At 39.5% G+C, this 19283-nt stretch overlaps 1 protein-coding gene across 1 annotated transcript in view; it reads left to right on the top strand.

Annotated features, from left to right (window-relative positions):
• The window catches only part of CDK19 (cyclin dependent kinase 19), a 119393-nt gene extending 102759 nt beyond the window's left edge, over nucleotides 1–16634 (top strand). The window contains exons 7-13 of the mRNA XM_066315259.1: nucleotides 194–337; nucleotides 599–668; nucleotides 1852–1924; nucleotides 5706–5803; nucleotides 7317–7395; nucleotides 11276–11536; nucleotides 14434–16634. Coding sequence (XP_066171356.1) covers nucleotides 194–337; nucleotides 599–668; nucleotides 1852–1924; nucleotides 5706–5803; nucleotides 7317–7395; nucleotides 11276–11536; nucleotides 14434–14565 — 857 coding nt within the window. The 3' untranslated portion in view covers nucleotides 14566–16634. The remainder of the gene's footprint in view (nucleotides 1–193; nucleotides 338–598; nucleotides 669–1851; nucleotides 1925–5705; nucleotides 5804–7316; nucleotides 7396–11275; nucleotides 11537–14433) is intronic.
• The last annotated feature ends 2649 nt before the right edge of the window (nucleotides 16635–19283 follow it).

Genomic DNA, 19283 nt, shown 5'->3' with positions numbered 1-19283 from the left:
CAAGACTCTAATTTTGGTTTAAAGAAAACATCTCCAGATGTTACCCTTTTTAATGTATTATATTAATGCATTGCTTTTAAATGTGAAGCGTTTTGTCTTACTGTGGTTATACATGTTGAGAAATGGTACAGAAACAAAAACCAGAGCGACTGAGTACAGTAAACTTTCATTAATTATCCCCCTTCTTTTGTAGATATTTGGGCAATCGGCTGCATATTTGCTGAACTATTGACTTCAGAACCAATATTTCACTGTCGCCAGGAGGACATCAAAACAAGTAATCCTTTTCATCACGATCAGCTAGACCGTATTTTCAGTGTAATGGGATTCCCTGCAGGTAATTTATTTTCATTAAAGCAGCAGACATAACGCTATTGAGTTGTTTGTTGGGTTTTTTCTAAAGGAAATTACTAGTTGTTTGTATAGGTACCGAGAAACTGTCAGTTTGATGGATTTGGAAATGTTGACAATTAAAGAACAATTGCACTGGCCAACAAACAGGAAGTTAAACAACTCCTGTAGTTATTTCTTCCTGAGTATTACTTAACCTGCAGATTCAGAATTGTAAATGCTTTTTTTTTTCCCCACACTACTGAAGATAAAGACTGGGAAGACATAAGGAAGATGCCAGAATATCCAACTCTTCAGAAAGACTTTAGAAGAACAACGTAAGTAATGATAATATAACAACAGTTTGTTGAGCGTGGTGGACGCAGAAATCAGCTCCTATACTCTAACTTTTTGGGGATATGGGTTCTAACACTGTGGCAGCTGTCCTGTTTGAATTAGCTGGTTTATGTGAAAGATGTTCTCCTCCTCAGCTGCTTGTTAAGAACATCAACTGAGTGGCCTCCTCATTTCTCTAGAAGGGGTTGTTATAATTGTAATTTAGTCTATGGTAGGCACAGATAAATGAGCTTCCTTTACCCATTTCTATTACATATTCAAGATAATTGTTCATTTTGTGAGAGGAAGAATAGGGAAGCACTGGTATTTTTGACAAGTGGATATGTGGAGGCAGCAACGTATTGGACAGATATTTCTATTGAAAGTAACATGTTCAATAGGTTGTGATTCAAAGCCTGTCTGGGATCTGAGAATTTTCTGCTTTTCCTGTTTGCTGGTGCTTTGACTAAATTATTCAAGTGGTGATAATAGATCAGAGCTGGTAAGGAGTCACATGGACTCCTTAAAGTAAGGCAGAGGACATGCATTTAGGAGTTTTGGATTCTGTTACCAGCTCTGACATGGATTCATTACATTGGCTTTACACAAGATAGGAAGCTTATCTGTGCATGAAGCTTCTTTCCTTTGAAAATGGGTATAGATAACCTCTGGAGGTGTAAATTAAAGGCAAGGCACAGCTCATAGGTATTTAGGGCAATTTTGAGCTTGGGAGCTGTAAGGACTGTACAGTTTTCTGGAATTTGGGGAGACAGAATGGTAATCTAATTGCTCTGCCAAGTTCTAACGGGAAACAATAGCTTAAATGTTGAGCTGTGATCAACTGTTGAATGCTTTCTGTGGCAGAGCTGCTTTAGAAAAATAGAGTATAAACTTCAAGTTGTGTCTCTCTCTGTCGTTATCCTTATCAACAGCTTATCCATATACCATAAAAGTTTCGTGTTTCATGGAGATAAGCTTTACACAGTGGATAGCGGTCCTGTTGATGAAAAGCACACTTTATGTGTGCAACAGCTAGATAAATATCTGACATGTCTTGCAATAGCAGTTCTTCTTACAGTTTACTTACTGAGGGTTGGGAGATGTTTCTGTGATCACTTGATAAGAGTTTCATGTTTTTAATGCACTATTATTTCAGACATGTCTTTCTTTAACTGTATTTTTCAGATATGCCAATAGTAGCCTCATAAAATACATGGAGAAACACAAAGTCAAGCCTGACAGCAAAGTTTTTCTTTTGGTAGGTGCAACTTGAAAATTGCTGTGATGACAGGAATGAAATTGCATTTCTAGGGGTAATATCTGTGTTTGCTTTCCTATCCCATTTTAATGAACCCCAATGTTAAAGAAAGCTATTTATCACTAACTGGCCATTTTTGAAATGTGTTTTCTTCATACAAAAATTCCTTAAACTGCTGGTATTGAAGATCTGGGAGTCTTCTCTAATTAAGATCTGCAAGACACTTGTATATGCAGCCTTACCTTTAGGTCTGCTGTGCAAATAAGCGAGTGAGTATAATATGTGGCTTCAGAGACCTAAAGAGCCCCTAAAAGCTAAAGGATTTTGTGAAGAAGAGGAAGAGGAATGAGAAATTTATTTCCTGTGGTAATTTGGTTTTCTTTTTCTTCCCTCTGACAGTAGTCCACCACTGTTCTGGGGATGATTCCAAACAAAATCCCTAAACATATATTTGCTGGTTGCCTAGTTGAGTCATCCATTTTAGGCCAACACAAGGTTGCTCTGTCAAATACAGCATCATTTCTGGATGTCTGTGTGATGACTTAGTGCTGTCTAAATTTAGGAATGAACTTCAAAGTGACTTTGCTAACGCTGTGTACAGGGAGCTCTGTAATGAGGCTCCTAGTGCAGCTTGACTTTCAGTAGTCTGTTACAAATTCAGCATAGCAGTCATTTCTCTATGTCCTGGCAAAGATTTGTTCTTTGACTCATTAGCTGCTGCTGGATGATGACACAAATAGCTGTGGAAACAGAATAGGTTGGTTCAAGTGGATGGAAGGGAAGACATTTCCATAAGAAGAGTGAGAGTTGAAGAAAAAAATTAATGAAAATTTCTTAAACTCAACTTACTTGGTACACATTGGAATCACCTGGAGAGTAAGTCTAACTGAAAAATTGACAGTTTTAAGAGACATTATTAGTTAGCACATGAACTTCCACGTTTTCCCACTAAAAGTGGAATCCACCAGAAAACCTGCCTTGCTGTCAGCTTGTATTGGTAATTTTCTAAGGCTGAACACTGAGCTGAGAGTCATCTTGGGTGGGTTGGCTGCTTTTCCCAGGGGAAATATTAACCAGATCTCTGAAGAACAACAAAATCAACCATACATGTACCTTTTTGCTGAACATCATGAGGACAACTTAGTTCTCTAAGTAAGGTAGTTTGTTAGATTTTTCTCATAGTTCAAGGAGTGAATAAGAGTGGTTTAATGATCAGCTACAGAGACAGAGGCTGATCTCAAATAGGTCAGTATCCCAAAGCTCTGAATAAAAATGTCCAGGAGTATGGACTACCTTCCTGCTATCTAATTGCTGTATGTTGGAGGTACATGTATTGTGAAGCAGACTCCCTAAAACTCCTTGTTCATATCCAAGGTAGTTATTTTTATTAGATGACCTCTGTCTTACAGGGTAACCTCTGAAGACATCTGCTTTGTAGCAGTCATTGATTGAGACTGTGCTAATGAGTATAGGAAGTGTGGTGCATGGGGAACAGATGGCATCAAGTAGATCAGTGCACAATAGCAAGTGACTCTTGACAAAGAGAATGATATTATGCCATTCTGCTGATTGACATTGAATGATAATGTCTACATGAAGGGCAGAATGTTTTCCATTCAGGAAGAGGCATCTGTTCTTGCTGTCCTGGAAAAGTTACAAGCATAGTATTCATAGCTGTCATGTCAGGCCAGTGGAGCCTGAGAGCTCGAGACCTGCTGGGAAGTATAAGATTTTGATGAAATCTAGTCTCATTGGTTTCCTATGTTGTCTTAGCAGCTGCTGCCCTGAAAACAAATTGTCTCCAGACATGGTTTTTATTTATTTCCCTGGAAGCTACAGATAATCAGAATTTCTCAAAGAAGTTGGCTAACAGTAGCATCACCAATAGGCTGATATCTTGCTGGGAGTGATATTGTGTGTGGTATTACTTGGAATGGGCTAGCTGATTGTATCCTTGGGAGTGAAGCAGGAATGCCACAGGAATGACCAGATCATTAACAGGGCCAAGATATCTTTTGGTCTTCTGCTGCAGTGCATTAGCCTTACCTGTGAATGACAAAGAATACAGGTCATGTTTGGAGACAGTTTATGATGACCGTGTTATATAGCAAAAAACTGGAGGAGCTTTCACTCGGGTAGGGTTGCAGCAGCCAGGTCTGAGGCAGGAGTCCAGGGAGCAGAGGCTGATGCTCTGTTCTCTTCTGTCAACGATGACATTTGGTACCAAAGACCAGGAGTTGCCTTGTACAGAATATCTCTTTTTCTCCCTGCAAGTCACTGTGGAGGAGCTGGGAAATTTGCATGACCTGTAAGGGTGTCAGAAGTTTCTCTAGCTGACAAAAAATTTTCATGTAGGGAAAGGTGATTTGAAGTAACGATACTGAGTACCAAACTACTGTCAATATTGTATTGTGTGAGGTCACTATGTAGAGAGCCAACATATCATTAGAAGTTCAGTTTGTTAAGATGCACAGAAAATGTAGGGTTAAGAGTTATCTCACCACACAAAAATACAGTAAATAAGTACCCATTCAAACCTCCAGGTGTATACAATGCAGGAATATCTTGAGGTGTATCTCTAGGCAAGCAGCAGAAATCCATTTAGGAGCTAGTTGCAAATGAACTGATGGGTGGAGAGACAGTTCAAATGGCTCTGTTTTGCTGTGAGTGTGTTGAGGTCTGTGGCTCATAAAGTATGTGAATAAGAGGTGGGAAGGAAATGGCAAAAGTACAGAGAGTTTTGAGACCTTATCTATCAGATGGGGTTAACTACAACTATTGACAAAGATGATTCCTTATATTTCCATTCTTGAGGAGGGTGAGTGCTTTTACTGTGGCTGTTTGCTGTAGCATATATATAGAATATAGAATTGTATGTCAAGTTATTAATTTATTGGAATAAAAAGCCCCAAATACCCATGCCGAAATCACATTCTTTTGTTGAATATCCAGGCAGTTTTTGTTGGAGTCCTGAAAGAGAGTTTGAGAGAGAGAGAATTATGAGAGTATTGTGTGAGAGCAGGATACTGTATAATGTAATTTGAGCACCCAAATTTCCTACTGTAAGTTTATCAGAATGTGATAAATAAGTAACTACTTAAAATGGTGTGATATGTCTATAATTCCTCTTTTATAGTACTAATATATTGTAATCCTCTTTTATAGCCTGCTCCAGTCAAAAGCATTCTAGCTAATAAACTTGTGCTTGTTTTCCTGCTAGCAATGAAGAAAGGTCACTAGGAAGGGTCTGCTTCTTCTCATTTCAGTACCAATTAGAGTGGGTTTGGGGGCTGCATGAGTAGCAGAGTGCTCTCATTCTGGAATGTTGCCAGTGCAAGAAATGAAGATTTATTGTTTCCATTCCTAAAGCGATATGGAGAATCCTGGTCGTATTCAGTCCATTCTGACACCTTTTTCCTTTTGTGTCAGCAGTGCAGAACAAATGCTATACATCTACCACAACAAAAAAGTATTATTTGGAAATGATGTTTAATGAACCTGTAATAGTTGCATTTAGCATTGCTTTAGTGCAATGGTTTAGCCTGAGCAATTAATACTGCCTGATACACTTAACTGTTTGTTATATGAGAAGTACTTCACAACCACAGTACTTTGATGGATGTGCCTTGTAGTTCTTGGGAACTTCACTGAACAAGCAATGCTAACTTAGGCTTGTCTGGACAAGCCAGAAATAATTTAGCAATCCACAATCCAAGACATACAAGTCATAGTTTGAAAAATGATGGTTTGATAAGCTTTTTGCTATTGTTATGCTTTGCAGCTTCAGAAGCTTCTTACTATGGACCCTACGAAGAGAATTACCTCAGAGCAGGCTTTGCAGGACCCTTACTTTCAAGAGGATCCTCTGCCTACATCAGAGTATGTATTCCCTCTTCTGTGCACATCTGGGGTGACTTCTTTCTGTTACATGCACTAGACGTGACATGACAGCTGAAAAATTCACAGATACCTACCTGTGTCCACAAGAAGTAGCAGCTCAGCCGTGCTCAGTAGAAAGTAGAAAGTACAAGCGTCCCTATCTACTGGTGCCAGAACTGAGTGGTCGTGAAAAGTAACCCAGTACCACACAGTAGTGCTGTAATTCTGACCATACTACCAAAGCCAGAGTGACAGCATTACTGCAGCATTTAGAGAATCAATCTCTGCCCTCTTCTGTTCTGCCTTACACAGCCTCACAGAGCCCTGTTCTCCGTTGCCTGGCTGATGTGCCTCTCCCTAGGAGTGGGACAGTTATCTGACCTACAGCCCATTCCCATGCCCTCTTTCACAGGGTAACAGTATGAGAACATGAAGAGATAAATGGCTGCCTAAAATAACACAAATCCCTTGTTCAGAAGGCTTGAGAGTACAGAATTGATATCTCTGTATATTTTGTCATGAAAAGTTCGAATGCCATATTCAATTCCAGCTGGCAGACGTTGTCAGTTTCTCTTCCCAATTTTTGGAAGCATGGAGGTGCATAGCATTGTGGTCTGTATGAACATGATGCAGGTAGACTTCTACCTTCACTTTCACTGTTTCCTCAACTAGCAAGCAACACCAAAAGGAGGGAACAGTCACTGGAATGCAAAAGGAGTCCAGTTGAGACTAGTTGGGTTTTTAAATTTTTTTTTTCTGTCAGGAAAAAATCAAACACTACATAGCAACAAGATTAAGAACTGTACACACCCTTGTAAAAACCACATCATGTTGATTGTAATTCTGAATGTTGGCACAGAAATCTAAGAAATTGATACTGGTCAAGATCTATAAGTAATTTTCTGCTTAGTGTTTATCTGATGGTATCCTGTGGAGAACTGTAGCTCCCCCTGTAGCTACAGGATAACATTATGATAAGGTCTCTGCCATAAACATTAAGGAATATTCCAAATTCCATTGGTCAGATGAATTTAAAAGTGATCTTTTTTTTCCTAAACAAGACCTGAGAAGCTTAGTGAAAATAACTCTGCAGTTGTGATTGGCAAATATATTGAAGTCTGTTGTAAGCCAAGGCAGGCTCATAAGACACTAATACTCTTTGGATCAGTCTCTTTATTCAATGAGCCATGCATGTTCCAACTGGGTGTCGTGGAACCTCTGACACTGTGTTCATTTTACCATCTGGATCAACAAGTGGTCGGTCGTTCTGGCATTTAGGCATGTTCAACCATGCCATGATTTCTAAATGACAGCCTTGTGCCAGCAGCAAAGAGATCTGACATTACAATCAGCACCTATCTTGGGTGCTCACACTGCCACTCGCTTGTGGAAACAAGGATTTGTCAAATAAAAGAAATTAAGTTGTTACATGCACTTGTTTTTAACATAGCGTTAAGTAAATGTATGCCATGTGTACATATTTATGGAGTGTTTACTGTTTACTGTGTTTCAGTGTGTTTGCTGGCTGTCAGATTCCGTATCCAAAAAGAGAATTCCTCAATGAAGATGAACCTGAAGAGAAAGGGGATAAGGTATAATTGTTTGGTTGGGGTTTTTTTTTTACTTTCAAGTATGCAATAACAAAGCATCATGGTGCCAAATGAAAACTAATGAAACATGAAGACTTAACCAAAAATGTGTTTCCAAGGCAAAGCTCTCTTAAAACTGTTTCTCAGACAGCTGAAAAGTATCAGATGCCTTGGGCTGTCTCAGGTGGTATCACCAGCCCTGACCTGTGGGGAATGAGCTGGATAGGCTGTTCTGTCAGCAGTAGCCTGCTCTCAGCTGCTGTCGTTCCAAGAAGACCCTGCTACCTCCTCCAGCATTGCATGATGAAAATACATTGTGAGCACACGAAAAGAATGGCATTTTCATTCTATGACTGGCATCCATCCAGCCATTTGAATGTAGATGGCTGTCGGGGTCTCAAATAAATAGTGGCAGCCTGCTTCTGGCACTACATCAGAACATTTCATCCATCTGCACACAGTTTCCCGATCGTGTTTTAAGGGCCCTCAGACAAAGCAGTAATAAGGATTCTGAACTATTCTGGTAGTAGCAATCTGCTCTGAATATTCTCTTTTCCGTAGCCCCATAGATATAAGTGAGAACTTGTTTGTGTGCATGATAAATTTTGGAGTGTTCGGAGCAAAATCTGATCTGCTTGGTGCCTTTAGCTCAGCTGTGCTGTGTGACCACAGCGATTGTCCTGTGCTGTGAAGGCCAGACAATGGTGCTACAGTGTAGGTATTTTCACTGAACAGGGTACAGTGAGGCACCAACAGTGATGTATAGCTAACAAATTGTGAAGAGAACAGTCTTGAACTGTAGTTATCTGAGGACTATGTGAGAAGGGCTGTTGTCTTTCAGAGAAACCATTTGACTACATGAATCTTCTGTTTTCAACTTTATGCCTAGCATGACAAACTAGCTGAGTTTAAACTACATTTTAGAGAGCAAATTTCATTTTCAGAACTGATATTGCAGATTCTTCTTTACTGAGAACAAGTGGTAGTATCCATGATTTTTGTGTCCAGATAATTTTTTCCAAAGGAGAAAACAGACCCCTGAACAAAAATAAGATTAAATTCATGATACTGGTTCCATTGTAATTTAGTTACTGGTTTTGCTTCAACTCTCACACCTTCAAAATACAAAAAGAAACCATATGAATTAAATTTACTCTGGCTTTTTTGCATTTAAGTCAGTGTACTGGAAAGTAAATATCTGTCTTTCCCTGGATATGTTGCAGGGATGATGACAATTGCATGTTTATATTTAAACCAGCCAATATATAAATGGTTTTGAGATTGTTGAGGGCAGTCTGGTATTTATGCATACTCCAAATCAAACTTTTTCTTAGACCATTTAGGTCATACAAGTCACGTAACTAATTAATTGTGTTCCCACAGTGTAGAAAATGTGGAGGTAAAGGCTATTCTGAAAGCTGAATCTGTGCCATGTTTTGTTGTTTTATGATGTTATTGTAAATGAAAGCTTTTGGGTTTTTTTAGACTGGTTTCTTACTGGTTTGTTTTTAAAACTGTAAATACCTGTAATGATCATTTGGAAACCTGGAGAGGTTGTCTCTTTATTTGGAACTTGCATCTGAATTAAATAACATTAAGCATAAACATCCATTCTGCAAAATGGTTGTTAGTTAGCAAGACTAAAATGAGGGTTTGTAAAACAAAGTGAATTTTTTTTCCTCATTTAAATTCTGTTAGGCAAGTTTCTGCTAGGTTTGTTTCTAGGTAGGACTGAAATTTCATTTTGGTAATTCGTGCCTGAGAGGTGACATGTGGCAATGGGTTGTTAAGCGTAGACCTTTGATGAGTTTAATCATTTAGGAACTGCCATGAACCAGACTGACCTAAGGACAAGGTTTTTGATGGCAAAAGCTGTTTTTGTGCCAGAAGGTGCTGCAGCCATGCCCCAGCTGGAGACTGACAGAGCAGGTTTCTGTCTCTAGCCAGGCAGTAGCAGTAGTGTTTCCACACAAGAGCAAACTCAGGCTAGTCAACTAAATTTTGTGCTAAAATCTGAATCAAAAAACCTGGGACCTACAGCAAGCTCTTGCCTTTAATTGTGAGAGTCCCTTCAATATTTGTTTACGCATTAAAAATTAAGTTTTTCAGCTCACACAATAGTAATTCCATTACTTGCATCCAAATACTCCTATGAAAACACAAATTTCAGAATTCTAAGACAAGAAGTTCCTTAGTTATTGGTGTTTTGTTTGTGTAAGTGAAGCTCAAACCATTTTGAAAAATAAATTGTTTCTTAATAGGTTTTTTTACAAGTTAGTTTGATTAACTTTTTAAATTACTGAAGTTCAAATCTCCCAGCTGAGGACTACATGCGGGAGGATACATTATGGTTTTTGCTAAATGTGAAATGGAATTGCAAGCCACCTCTTTAGTCCTTGAAAATGCAAGTCTTCTTTGTAGTCTTAAATTAATACATTGCTGCAAATGTTGGAATGTATCTTGGGAGACCATTGTGATGAATGGCATAGATGCAGATCTTTTATGTCAATTATCTGAGGTGACTAAAAGTCTCTTGGTGAAGGGGGCATCAAGAATTTTCTGCTAGTGGCAACTGGTTGTCATGATTTCCGAGAAACTAATAAAGTAAGGATTTAATAAAAGGTTGCCGTACTAAAGCTGTAGTCATGATGTAAGCAGATGTTATAGGGAAAAAAACCCCTATACTAGAATGTTCCCTACAGTATGTTAGGGGAAAGATAGCAAGGCTTTTTAAATCAATCCATATCAGTTGAAGGTTTTTTCCATGATGAGCAAATGATGTATGTCACATTTGGAGTGAAACTGCATTTCTTTGTTATTTTCTTAGATGGTTTAGTGCTGGGATGGAGGAGCCATCCCTGGTGTTTGAAAACAGATGAATGTGTTGTCTTTCCCAGAACTCTAACCATGGGTGGACAGAGTTGCACTCTGTTAATTTTCTGACCTTCCCTCCACTTCCTCAAATACTCCTTTTAGTCTGTAGCCCTCTGAAGCCAGAAGAGCTCTCAAGAAGAGTTCTTGTGTTCTTCTTTCTTAACCTTTTTTTCCCTTCTGTGACACTTTTCTCTGTTAATTTTCCTGCTAGGAACCAGTGTCATCCTAATTAGCTGGCTTCTCTTGCTTTGCTAGTCTTCTCCTTCCCTTGCCAGATTCTTCTTTCAGCTGTTTCAACCTCTTTTGTCTTCGACATCTTTGGTCTATTTTTACTTTTCTGCTATTTCATTATGAATTTCTGACCCTATATGTTGGGCACCGTGCTGGGCTCTATTTGCACTCTTTGCAAGGTGCTTAAAAGCACAGGCAACCAAAATGGAGTAATGAAACCTGTTTCTAGTTTTGCCACAGAATTTCCTCGCAACCAGGAAGACGTGATGTAATTCCTTTGGTCTCAGTTGGTTCACTTTTCTGACAGTAATGCTGTCAGCCTTCTTCAGGTGAAAAGTGAAGGTTTGAAAAGTGGTTTTGACTCTGCGTTAACAAGGCCATTGAAGCACTTAGAACAATTTATTGTGGTTCTCCTTGTCTGCCACTGAGCACTAGTGAAATTGTGTGTGCTTTGATTTACTTCATTAGGTGATTACTGCTTTATAAAGGGTTCCTTTTATCTTCTCTGAGCACCTGGGTGGCTGTAGGAGGCACTAGACTGTCTTTCCAGTGTAAGTCCAGCTTGTTGCATTAAAAAAGCAAAACGACCACAAGTGGGACACCCCACAAGGTGTTCAGGGGGCGAACATCTCCGAGGGTGAACTTCTCCAGCACTGAGCCTTGCCGTAATTTCCCACTGGGCCTGCCTCCCCCTCGGTGACACCGCGGCTGGCAGCTCCGCGAAGCTCCCAAACCTAAGTCAGAGCGAGTGACCGGCTTGTGTCGCTTCTTCCCCCAGAACCAGCAGCAGCAGAACCAGCATCAGCAGCAGCCGGCCGCGCAGCAGCAGGCGCAGGCCGCGCCGCCGCCGCCGCCGCAGCAGCAGAGCAGCGGGCAGACGAACGGCACGGCGGCGGGCGGCGCGGGGCCCGGGGCGGCGGGCGCGGCGCTGCAGCACAGCCAGGACTCCGGCCTCAGCCAGGTGCCTCCCAGCAAGAAGCCGCGCATCGGCCCTTCGGGCGCCAACTCGGGCGGGCCTGTCATGCCTTCCGATTATCAGGTACCGATGCAAATTTCGCTGCTTCTGATACTGTAGCGCCAAGGGCCAAAATGTCGTTTTTCCCCTTCCCAGCTGCAGGAACAGATCGCGTTTTAATGAATTGTTGATGTAACCTGAGGCATGCTGAGGTTTTGTTCTGCGATTAGTAGTTTTCAATAGAATAACGGCTTGAGTTGTATCTACTGCACCCTGTAAAGTGTTGGGGACTAAGTCCGCTCCAGGAAGGCACTTAAATATTTGCTTAACTTTATATTTTAGAGTAATCTTGCTGAAGGCAGTGGATGTAAATGCTGCATTGCATCAAGTACTCGAGTCTTGGCAGTATTAAATCCCACGTGAGGCGCAGACGTGAGACAATCCTGAGAAGGAGAAGCGAAGTTAGAACCAGGCTCTCTCATTTCCTTCTATTGTCACATGTATGAAGTGGTTCTGTAGTTTATTCTGGTATCTTTCTAAGTCTACCTATAATGTTAAAGGAAAAAAATGCATGTAAGCACAGGAATTATGATTTGGTTTATCCGTTTGATTCATGCCAGAGTAGGGACAAAGACGTGCATACGTGCATTGTTTCTGTGACCACAGTAGAGCAGATATCATGTTTTCCAGTATAGTAGCATTCATAAGGAAAAACACTATCATTGAAAAATTTTTGAATTTGCATGCTTGTCTTTGCTGACTAGAATTACATTTTCCACTGGAAAAGTGACTTACATTAAATATAGAAAGCATTGAAGTTACTGAGGTCTTAAGTACTGCTGAGTTTATACTTGCTGGAGCAGTAATTAGTTGAAAGAAGTTTAAAAAAAATAAAAGGGTAAAGTACATATTAAGGGTAAACTTTAAATTATGCTAGAGGTTCTGTCTGTTCCTGGCCTCCAAGAAGATCCCACCTCGGAGAATGGTCTTTTCAGGCTGCTTTGAAGTTAAAATGAGTAGGTTTTAAGGCACCAGCTCTAGAGTTGTCTTGACTTAGCCCTCCAGACCTTCTCCACAGACAATTGATTACAGACAAATTTCCCCCATTCTTGTTGGACTCTTTTAGTTACAAATGGTCATGAAGGCAATGAAGACAATTTAAGGGGAAAGGCAACTAAGTTTCTTTTTTAAAAAGTTCCAGACAGGCTTGAGGCCTGGACAGAGCAGTACATCTGTCTGACTGTACAGTATTTATGGCTGGTCTGGTCTATACTTTGAGGACTGGTGTGCTGCATTTGATGATATCCATTACAGAATTCTTATCCAGTTCTCTGAACTGTTGGCAAACTTCTCCCTTACAAGTTGCTAGCAGTCTAAATATTCCTTTTTTAAGATTTTTTTGCCCTCTATGATGCTTTCCTTCTAAACTTTTAACAGCACAGGCATCAAAATCGTGATCTGTATGTTTCTTTTATGTCATTCACTAAATTGAATGGTCTGATTATCCATTTTTACACTTGTGTATGGCTATCTGCCTTTAACTTCTAGCTGACGATCTTCTGTTCCAGAAAGGAATGTCTGCAATTTGTCCAAGTCTGACTTTGTAAAAAGCAAATTCTCGTATGTGGAACAAAAATAAGCATGGACAAGTTAATGCATTCTTGTAATCTTAGGACATTAATTTTACTCCATTTTATCTTATTCAGAAGTAGATAGAAGATTCTCTTTGCTCTGAGTTTCATTTAGCTTGTGGTCTGAAGTCTCTGTTGAAGTTTTTCTTGTCATTTACCAGCCTCAATATATATTGCTTCCACAAATGACAGTGCAAACTCTTTGTTGAATTTTACTGAGCATTCCTTTTGTGACCTGGGGCATTTTGCTTAGCATGGTGAGCTGATGCTTTTCATCCAAAAAGAGGTCCTATAAAGTCTTAAATATCATATCACAATTCTTTTTCTTTTCCATTAGAGATTGAAAAAAATTTCCAGAATACTGAAAAAATTTTCAGGTTTCAGGTCACAGAATTTATCACAATTCTATTTCTTTCCCATTGGAAGTTGAAAATCTTTCCCAAATTTTAAGAAAAATGTCAGGTTTCAGACACTGTGTTACATAGCCAGACTAATCATATGGATTGTGGTGGGGTTTACCTTTCTGGACAGTCTCCTGTACATTGAGCAGTAATTCTCCTGCCAGGTGATTTTGCAACTTGCATTGTTAGGCAGCTCATGATTAATTCTGGATGGGGAATGGTTATGATAATGAAAGGGCAAATTCAGCAGGCTGGAGGTTGCAAGATCCATGATTTTGTCTTGCTAAGGGTTGGAGTCCACTGAGCTGACTGCCCTAGACTGTGGAGGGGAAAAAAAAACCTTCAGGAACATGGATGTTAGCTTATGTACATACACATGCCCATCTCTAACCAGTTGGCCTTGTTTGTAGTAGCAGGTTGAAGGACTCACTTAAAATTACATTATTTTATCTTAATGGACAGCTTATCATTTAGGTAAATTGAGTCGCTCTTAAGTCATGGTTGTCTTTTTCTCAGAAAATAATAAAATGTACCCCTATAACATTTAGTACCGCTTTTCTTGAGAAGGGTGTTTGTAGCCTTAGCATTAATAGCATTTGCATTAATAGCAACAATAGGTTTAAGTTTAAGAAACAGATGAATTTTGAATGGGAGTCTGCTCTCTTGTCTCTAGTGTATTTTTTTATTTTTTTTTCCAGAAAATGGGTATGTACCTGGTGTACTTTTATGTGTCTCCAAGGGGTTCTTGTGTATTTTGTGTGCTGTGTTAAAGCTGATTGCAGATCAGAATGATGATTTGTTTTATGGGACCCTAAATAGTAGCACTGTTTAGTCAACTTCCCCAGCAATCATGTTTTAATGAGCACCAGGGAGGTTAAAAATCTCCTGAGCTGCATGATCCTGACAGGCTATGTTTCATTCCTTTGATTCCACTCTTTTTTTCCTGCAGCACTCCAGCTCGCGCCTGAGTTACCAAAGCAACATTCAGGGATCTTCTCAGTCCCAGAGTACAATGGGCTATTCCACGTCATCTCAGCAGAGCTCTCAGTATCACCAATCTCATCAGTCTCACAGGTACTGAGGGGCCTGACAGGCTGCACTCAGAAAGGAATGGACTAGAAGCCAGAAGACTCCAGCAATATGAAGTTCATAACGATGAGAAGACCAAAAATACAAACTGTGATGCAGAATTAAAATTCATGATGACAAAAGGAAAACTTCACTCACTGAAGACTTCCCCCCACCCTTGCCCTATCCCCATCCCTTTATTGCCATAAAGGAGATTCTTGTGAAGTTTTCCTTCTTCCCTGCCCTTGCATGTGCTCCATTGTGGTTACTCTAATGAACCCTTCTGATCTGAACCCAGCACTTAACTTCTTTAACCTTTGGAATTTTGAAGGATTCCTGGTGCACCTTCCTTATGCTGTAGTGATTGCCATAAATCTGTCTTTTCAATCTCTTTGATGGGATTTTAAAGTTTTAAAATCTTGAACTCCCAGGCTTTCAAGCTTGTATATAGTTAGTTTTATACTAGGCAAACCAGTTTAGCTATACAGGTATATTGCACCTTTTTAAAGCACTATGTTATTTTCACAGGATATTACTGTTTTGCTCATGGATGTCAAGAACAGCAAAATTTTACTGTTCCAGAGTATTTTACTATTCTGTTTTTATTAGTCTAGTTTTCAGGCAAAGTATTAAAATTAAAAAAAATTAAAAATTGATAAAAAATGAAAAAAGATAAAACCCCACCCAAGTCTCTGCAGCAACAGATATGCTTCATGCTACTGGACTGAATGCCAAACAGAAGATTGCTGATATTTCTTAACTCATTCACATTGAATTTTTGAAATCACAGTGATCGTGCTCTGACTAGTTTTAAATTAAGCGTTACTTTAAATGAAACCAGGACAGTCACATAAAAAGGAGATGCTTTGAGGATCTGTTGGAACAGAAGAATGGAATGTCTTCCCAGGCTGGACACCAAAATAGTCAGGAAAATGAATTTACTGCCCTCAAGTCTCAGTAGGAATGTGGATGACGGGCTTTTTCTGTTTTTCTGCTAAGTAGCTTATTAATGTGTGTGAGAGTTCTATAAATTTAGCTTTCTTTCACATTCCTGAGTCAGTTCTCAACATTTAAAGGTGACAGAAATACTAAGACTTGCAAAAACAAATGCATTTAATCATTTTATGTTAGAATTTTTAATTAAGAAAAATTATTGTGCAGTTTGAAAAGCATGTTGAAAATTGTTCCTTTTTCTTGTTTATAATGCATATTCTGTGTCCCTCACATTGCTGTGATTAACCAGATTAGTTACACCAGATGCGCTTGATTGCACTGAAATGTTTCTTTTTCCCTAGAGCAAACATGTTTTGATTGTGCCTAAGGGACTGTAAGTGGATGGGTGGTTGGCAGAAAATCCCCAGTAATTAAGCAAGAGTTCAGAAGCATAATCAGAGGATTATTGTCCAACTTCTGGAACCACAGTTATTCGGAGAGACACAACATGTAATTTGGGACAGCTTAATTTTTGCTTCAGCCTTCAGAAAAAAGGCTGACTCCTATGGCAGAAAACCTAGAGGAATGCATTCAGAAAACTGTAACATCAGTGAGCTTCTACAGCTGGTGTTCAGAGAAGAGGTGAAGGGAGAGGGATTCAGGTGAAAATGGTGAGTGGTAACAAGTTTTTATAGGGCAGACTGTTCTCTTCTGCCCTGTGCCCACACAAATGGTGAAATAGTTTCACACAGAAGCTGTGATCAGATGTAGCCCGATGAGTAGATCTGTTTGCTCTGAGGAGAATGCTTTTCGTCACAGCTAGTCACATACATGGTTCTACTGGATTTGATTTCCCAGTCATCTTTAGTGCCCCCTTCCTCCTCAAATGCATGCTGTTTTCCTACTTTTTGTGAGCAGGTGGCTTGCTTTGGCCATCCCTGCCATCAAGTGATTTGGACAACACCCAGCTGCTCTGGAAAAGCAGCTAAAACCTGCTTTTGTCATCAAATGGATAAGGAGGTGGTGAAAAACTAAATGAAGCAATTGAAAGGAAAAAAAATTATTTCTGGGGAAAAATAATCTTCCAAAGGCTACTTTCAATGTATAACCCTTGAAATGCTGACATTTTATACATACTGTAGTACTCTGTTTGAAAGAACAGGTTTTAATTATTCCTTTATTTCAGTGATTCTGGGGTGACATTCCTTCTGTCTCCCTCCCCTTACTGATGTTAGGATGAGGTACTTTTGATCAAATGAGTATTTGGCCAATGTTGTTAAGTAACACTTCTTTTATACTTCTGTGGTTTGAATGTCACGTTTCTGAAAATTAACTTATGGCAGAGTGATTTTTGTCCTCTCCTGTTCTTATCCTCCTTCTGTTCTCTCAGAATTATTTTGTCTTTTCTACTACATTTATCTAACATTTCTTTTCCCTGCTCGGACCTGCAGCTGATCATTAAAATTCATACGAGATCAGGAGGTGGCAGGGAACCATTGGTTAATTAAGGTGGACTCTTGTGCCAATAGGGCAAAATCATGGTGTAGATTAATCTGTATGCAGAGTGTGAAACTTCACAGCAATGTAAGGTGCTTTAATCAAGTTAACTTCCAGCTTCTAGAGTGACTGCCACAACCTCTCTAAGCTGCACTTGCATTTCTTGCCTTGGTTGGGTTGATAGATGACCACATGCCATTCCTGTCTCTTAGCTTTTATGTGCACAGGTGAAGCCAAGCTGACTTCCTCTGTTCCTTCAAATTCACAACCGGGAAGACAGCAAATAAAAGCAGCAGCGCTGGCTGCAAAATGTAGGCTCTGCACACTCTTGTAGTTTTTTCTTGGGGTGAAATAATTTACCTTTTTCTTGGGAGCTTGATGCATGCTGCCAGGGTGGGTGGCAGTCATAGTGGAAGAAGCCTTGCTGCCTAGGGGTTATCCCATGAGATAAAAACTCTCCTCTTTCAGAAGTGAATTGTGCAGTTTGTCGTGGGAAACCAGGACCATGTAATTTTTTGTGGTTGTTTTTTTGTTGGGTGTTTTTTTTTTTTTTTTTTGGTGGTTTTTTTTTGTTTGTTTGTTTGTTTGTTTTTTGTTTTTTGGTTTTGGTTTTGGGTTTTTTTTTTTTTTTTTTTTTTTTTTTTTTTGCCTGTGCAGTTTCTCTATTACTCAGCTCTGTCTCTGCCCATAACCTGTAGATCTTCACCAAAGCGTTTCACACCTGTAGCGAGAGGCACAGAGCTGTCGTCTCCATCCTGGTGGGGGAGCAGGCTGCTGAGCACAGCTTTTCATGTCATGGCTCAGAGGAAACAAACGTGGGCACATAGTGGGATGAGCAGCCTGGTCTGGGTTGGTGAAGTTTATGTAGCACAAACTGCACAATGAAGGAAAAATATAGGGAAAGCTGCGACTCCTGCACTGTATCTGTGACACTGTATCTGGGGAGGGGGAGGGAAGCGCATTCATAGCGGGAGGGGTGGCGGGAAGCTAGAAGTGTTCAAATATGTATGATATTTTATATAAACATAATAAGCTTAGTTCCCCTTCATAATCTTCAGGAATGGTACTTTAACACCATTAAGCAAAGAATTGTTTTAGGATTAAATAAATGTATTGTACATAAGGCCATACATAATCTTCTAAAAATGTCGCCAGACACGAGCGATGTGTATTACTATATGAAAAAAAGTCCTTAATGCACTGTTATCTCCTAAATATTTAGTAGTAAATTAATGCTATTTAATTTTTTTAAAAATTTGTCTTGTGTAGACACTAAAAAGTATTACACAAAATCTGGACAGAACATGTCCTTTTTAACAGCAATTTAAAGAACTTTTTATATATGTAAGGTAGTAACTTTTCAAGTTGTCCTAGTTGTATATTCCCATGTTTACTATTTGTGGAAGTGTGCCTGTCTCTACTCAGTTATTTTTTTTTTTTCCTAATGAGTTCATGCACGCATCTTTCATTTTTGTAGTTTCCATTAGAAATTACCGTGTATGCGCCTGGTGCTGCCACAAAACTTTGCCGCTCTAGATCTATGGTGGCCGCATTCAGCAGTGCCCGTGCCAATGGGCTACCAAAACCACAAAGCAAAATACTTGTTTCTCATTCTGGAGTTGAGAGTTTACTGCTTTTAAGTTGTCCTGATGTCACTCTTGAAATGACTGTTAAAACTAAGCTATGAGTTCATTGCATTTATTTTATATTCTTGGTTGTAATGAAATGGAATTGACTTTGCTTCAGTGTGAATTTTTTTAATAAAATAATATACATTTGTAATAATAATAAAAAGTTCAAATCAAGTAAATGTGCAGAAGAGTTTTTGTAAACATCAACTTTGGGCTACCAGTAGAGAAAATACAGCCCACAAAATTGCAGTTGTAATTATACTCAGGATGTTTATGATATCGTACACCACACAAAACAAAGCTTGCAAAACCTCAAGAGTTGAAATTACAGCTTTTAAAATGCTCACGAGGATATTCATGGCTATGTGTCTATCAAAATAGAATGAAGCCTTATGGAAAGCAGGATTGACGGAGTGTTCACTCAGGTTTTGCTCTCTGCTTGGAAGTGTGCTGGTGTGCCACACAGATGGCACAAGTGTGCTTGCATGACAATCCTGTAGATGCATCTTCTGAAAAAGAAAGCTGGTTTACTCTGTTCTGGAAATAAATACCTTCCTGCTTCCTCCTCCTGCTGGACCTTGGAGCATTTCAAGTGTTTCAGGTGGCAACATGGAAAGTATGACCTAGAGCATACTGGTGGGTTTTCAAAGTGGGATTTTGTGTGCTTTGC

This window comes from Sylvia atricapilla, chromosome 3, assembly GCF_009819655.1.
Source record: "Sylvia atricapilla isolate bSylAtr1 chromosome 3, bSylAtr1.pri, whole genome shotgun sequence".
Taxonomy (NCBI): domain Eukaryota; kingdom Metazoa; phylum Chordata; class Aves; order Passeriformes; family Sylviidae; genus Sylvia; species Sylvia atricapilla.
Note: the sequence above shows the minus strand (reverse complement) of the source record. Positions and strands in the feature narration are given on the sequence as shown.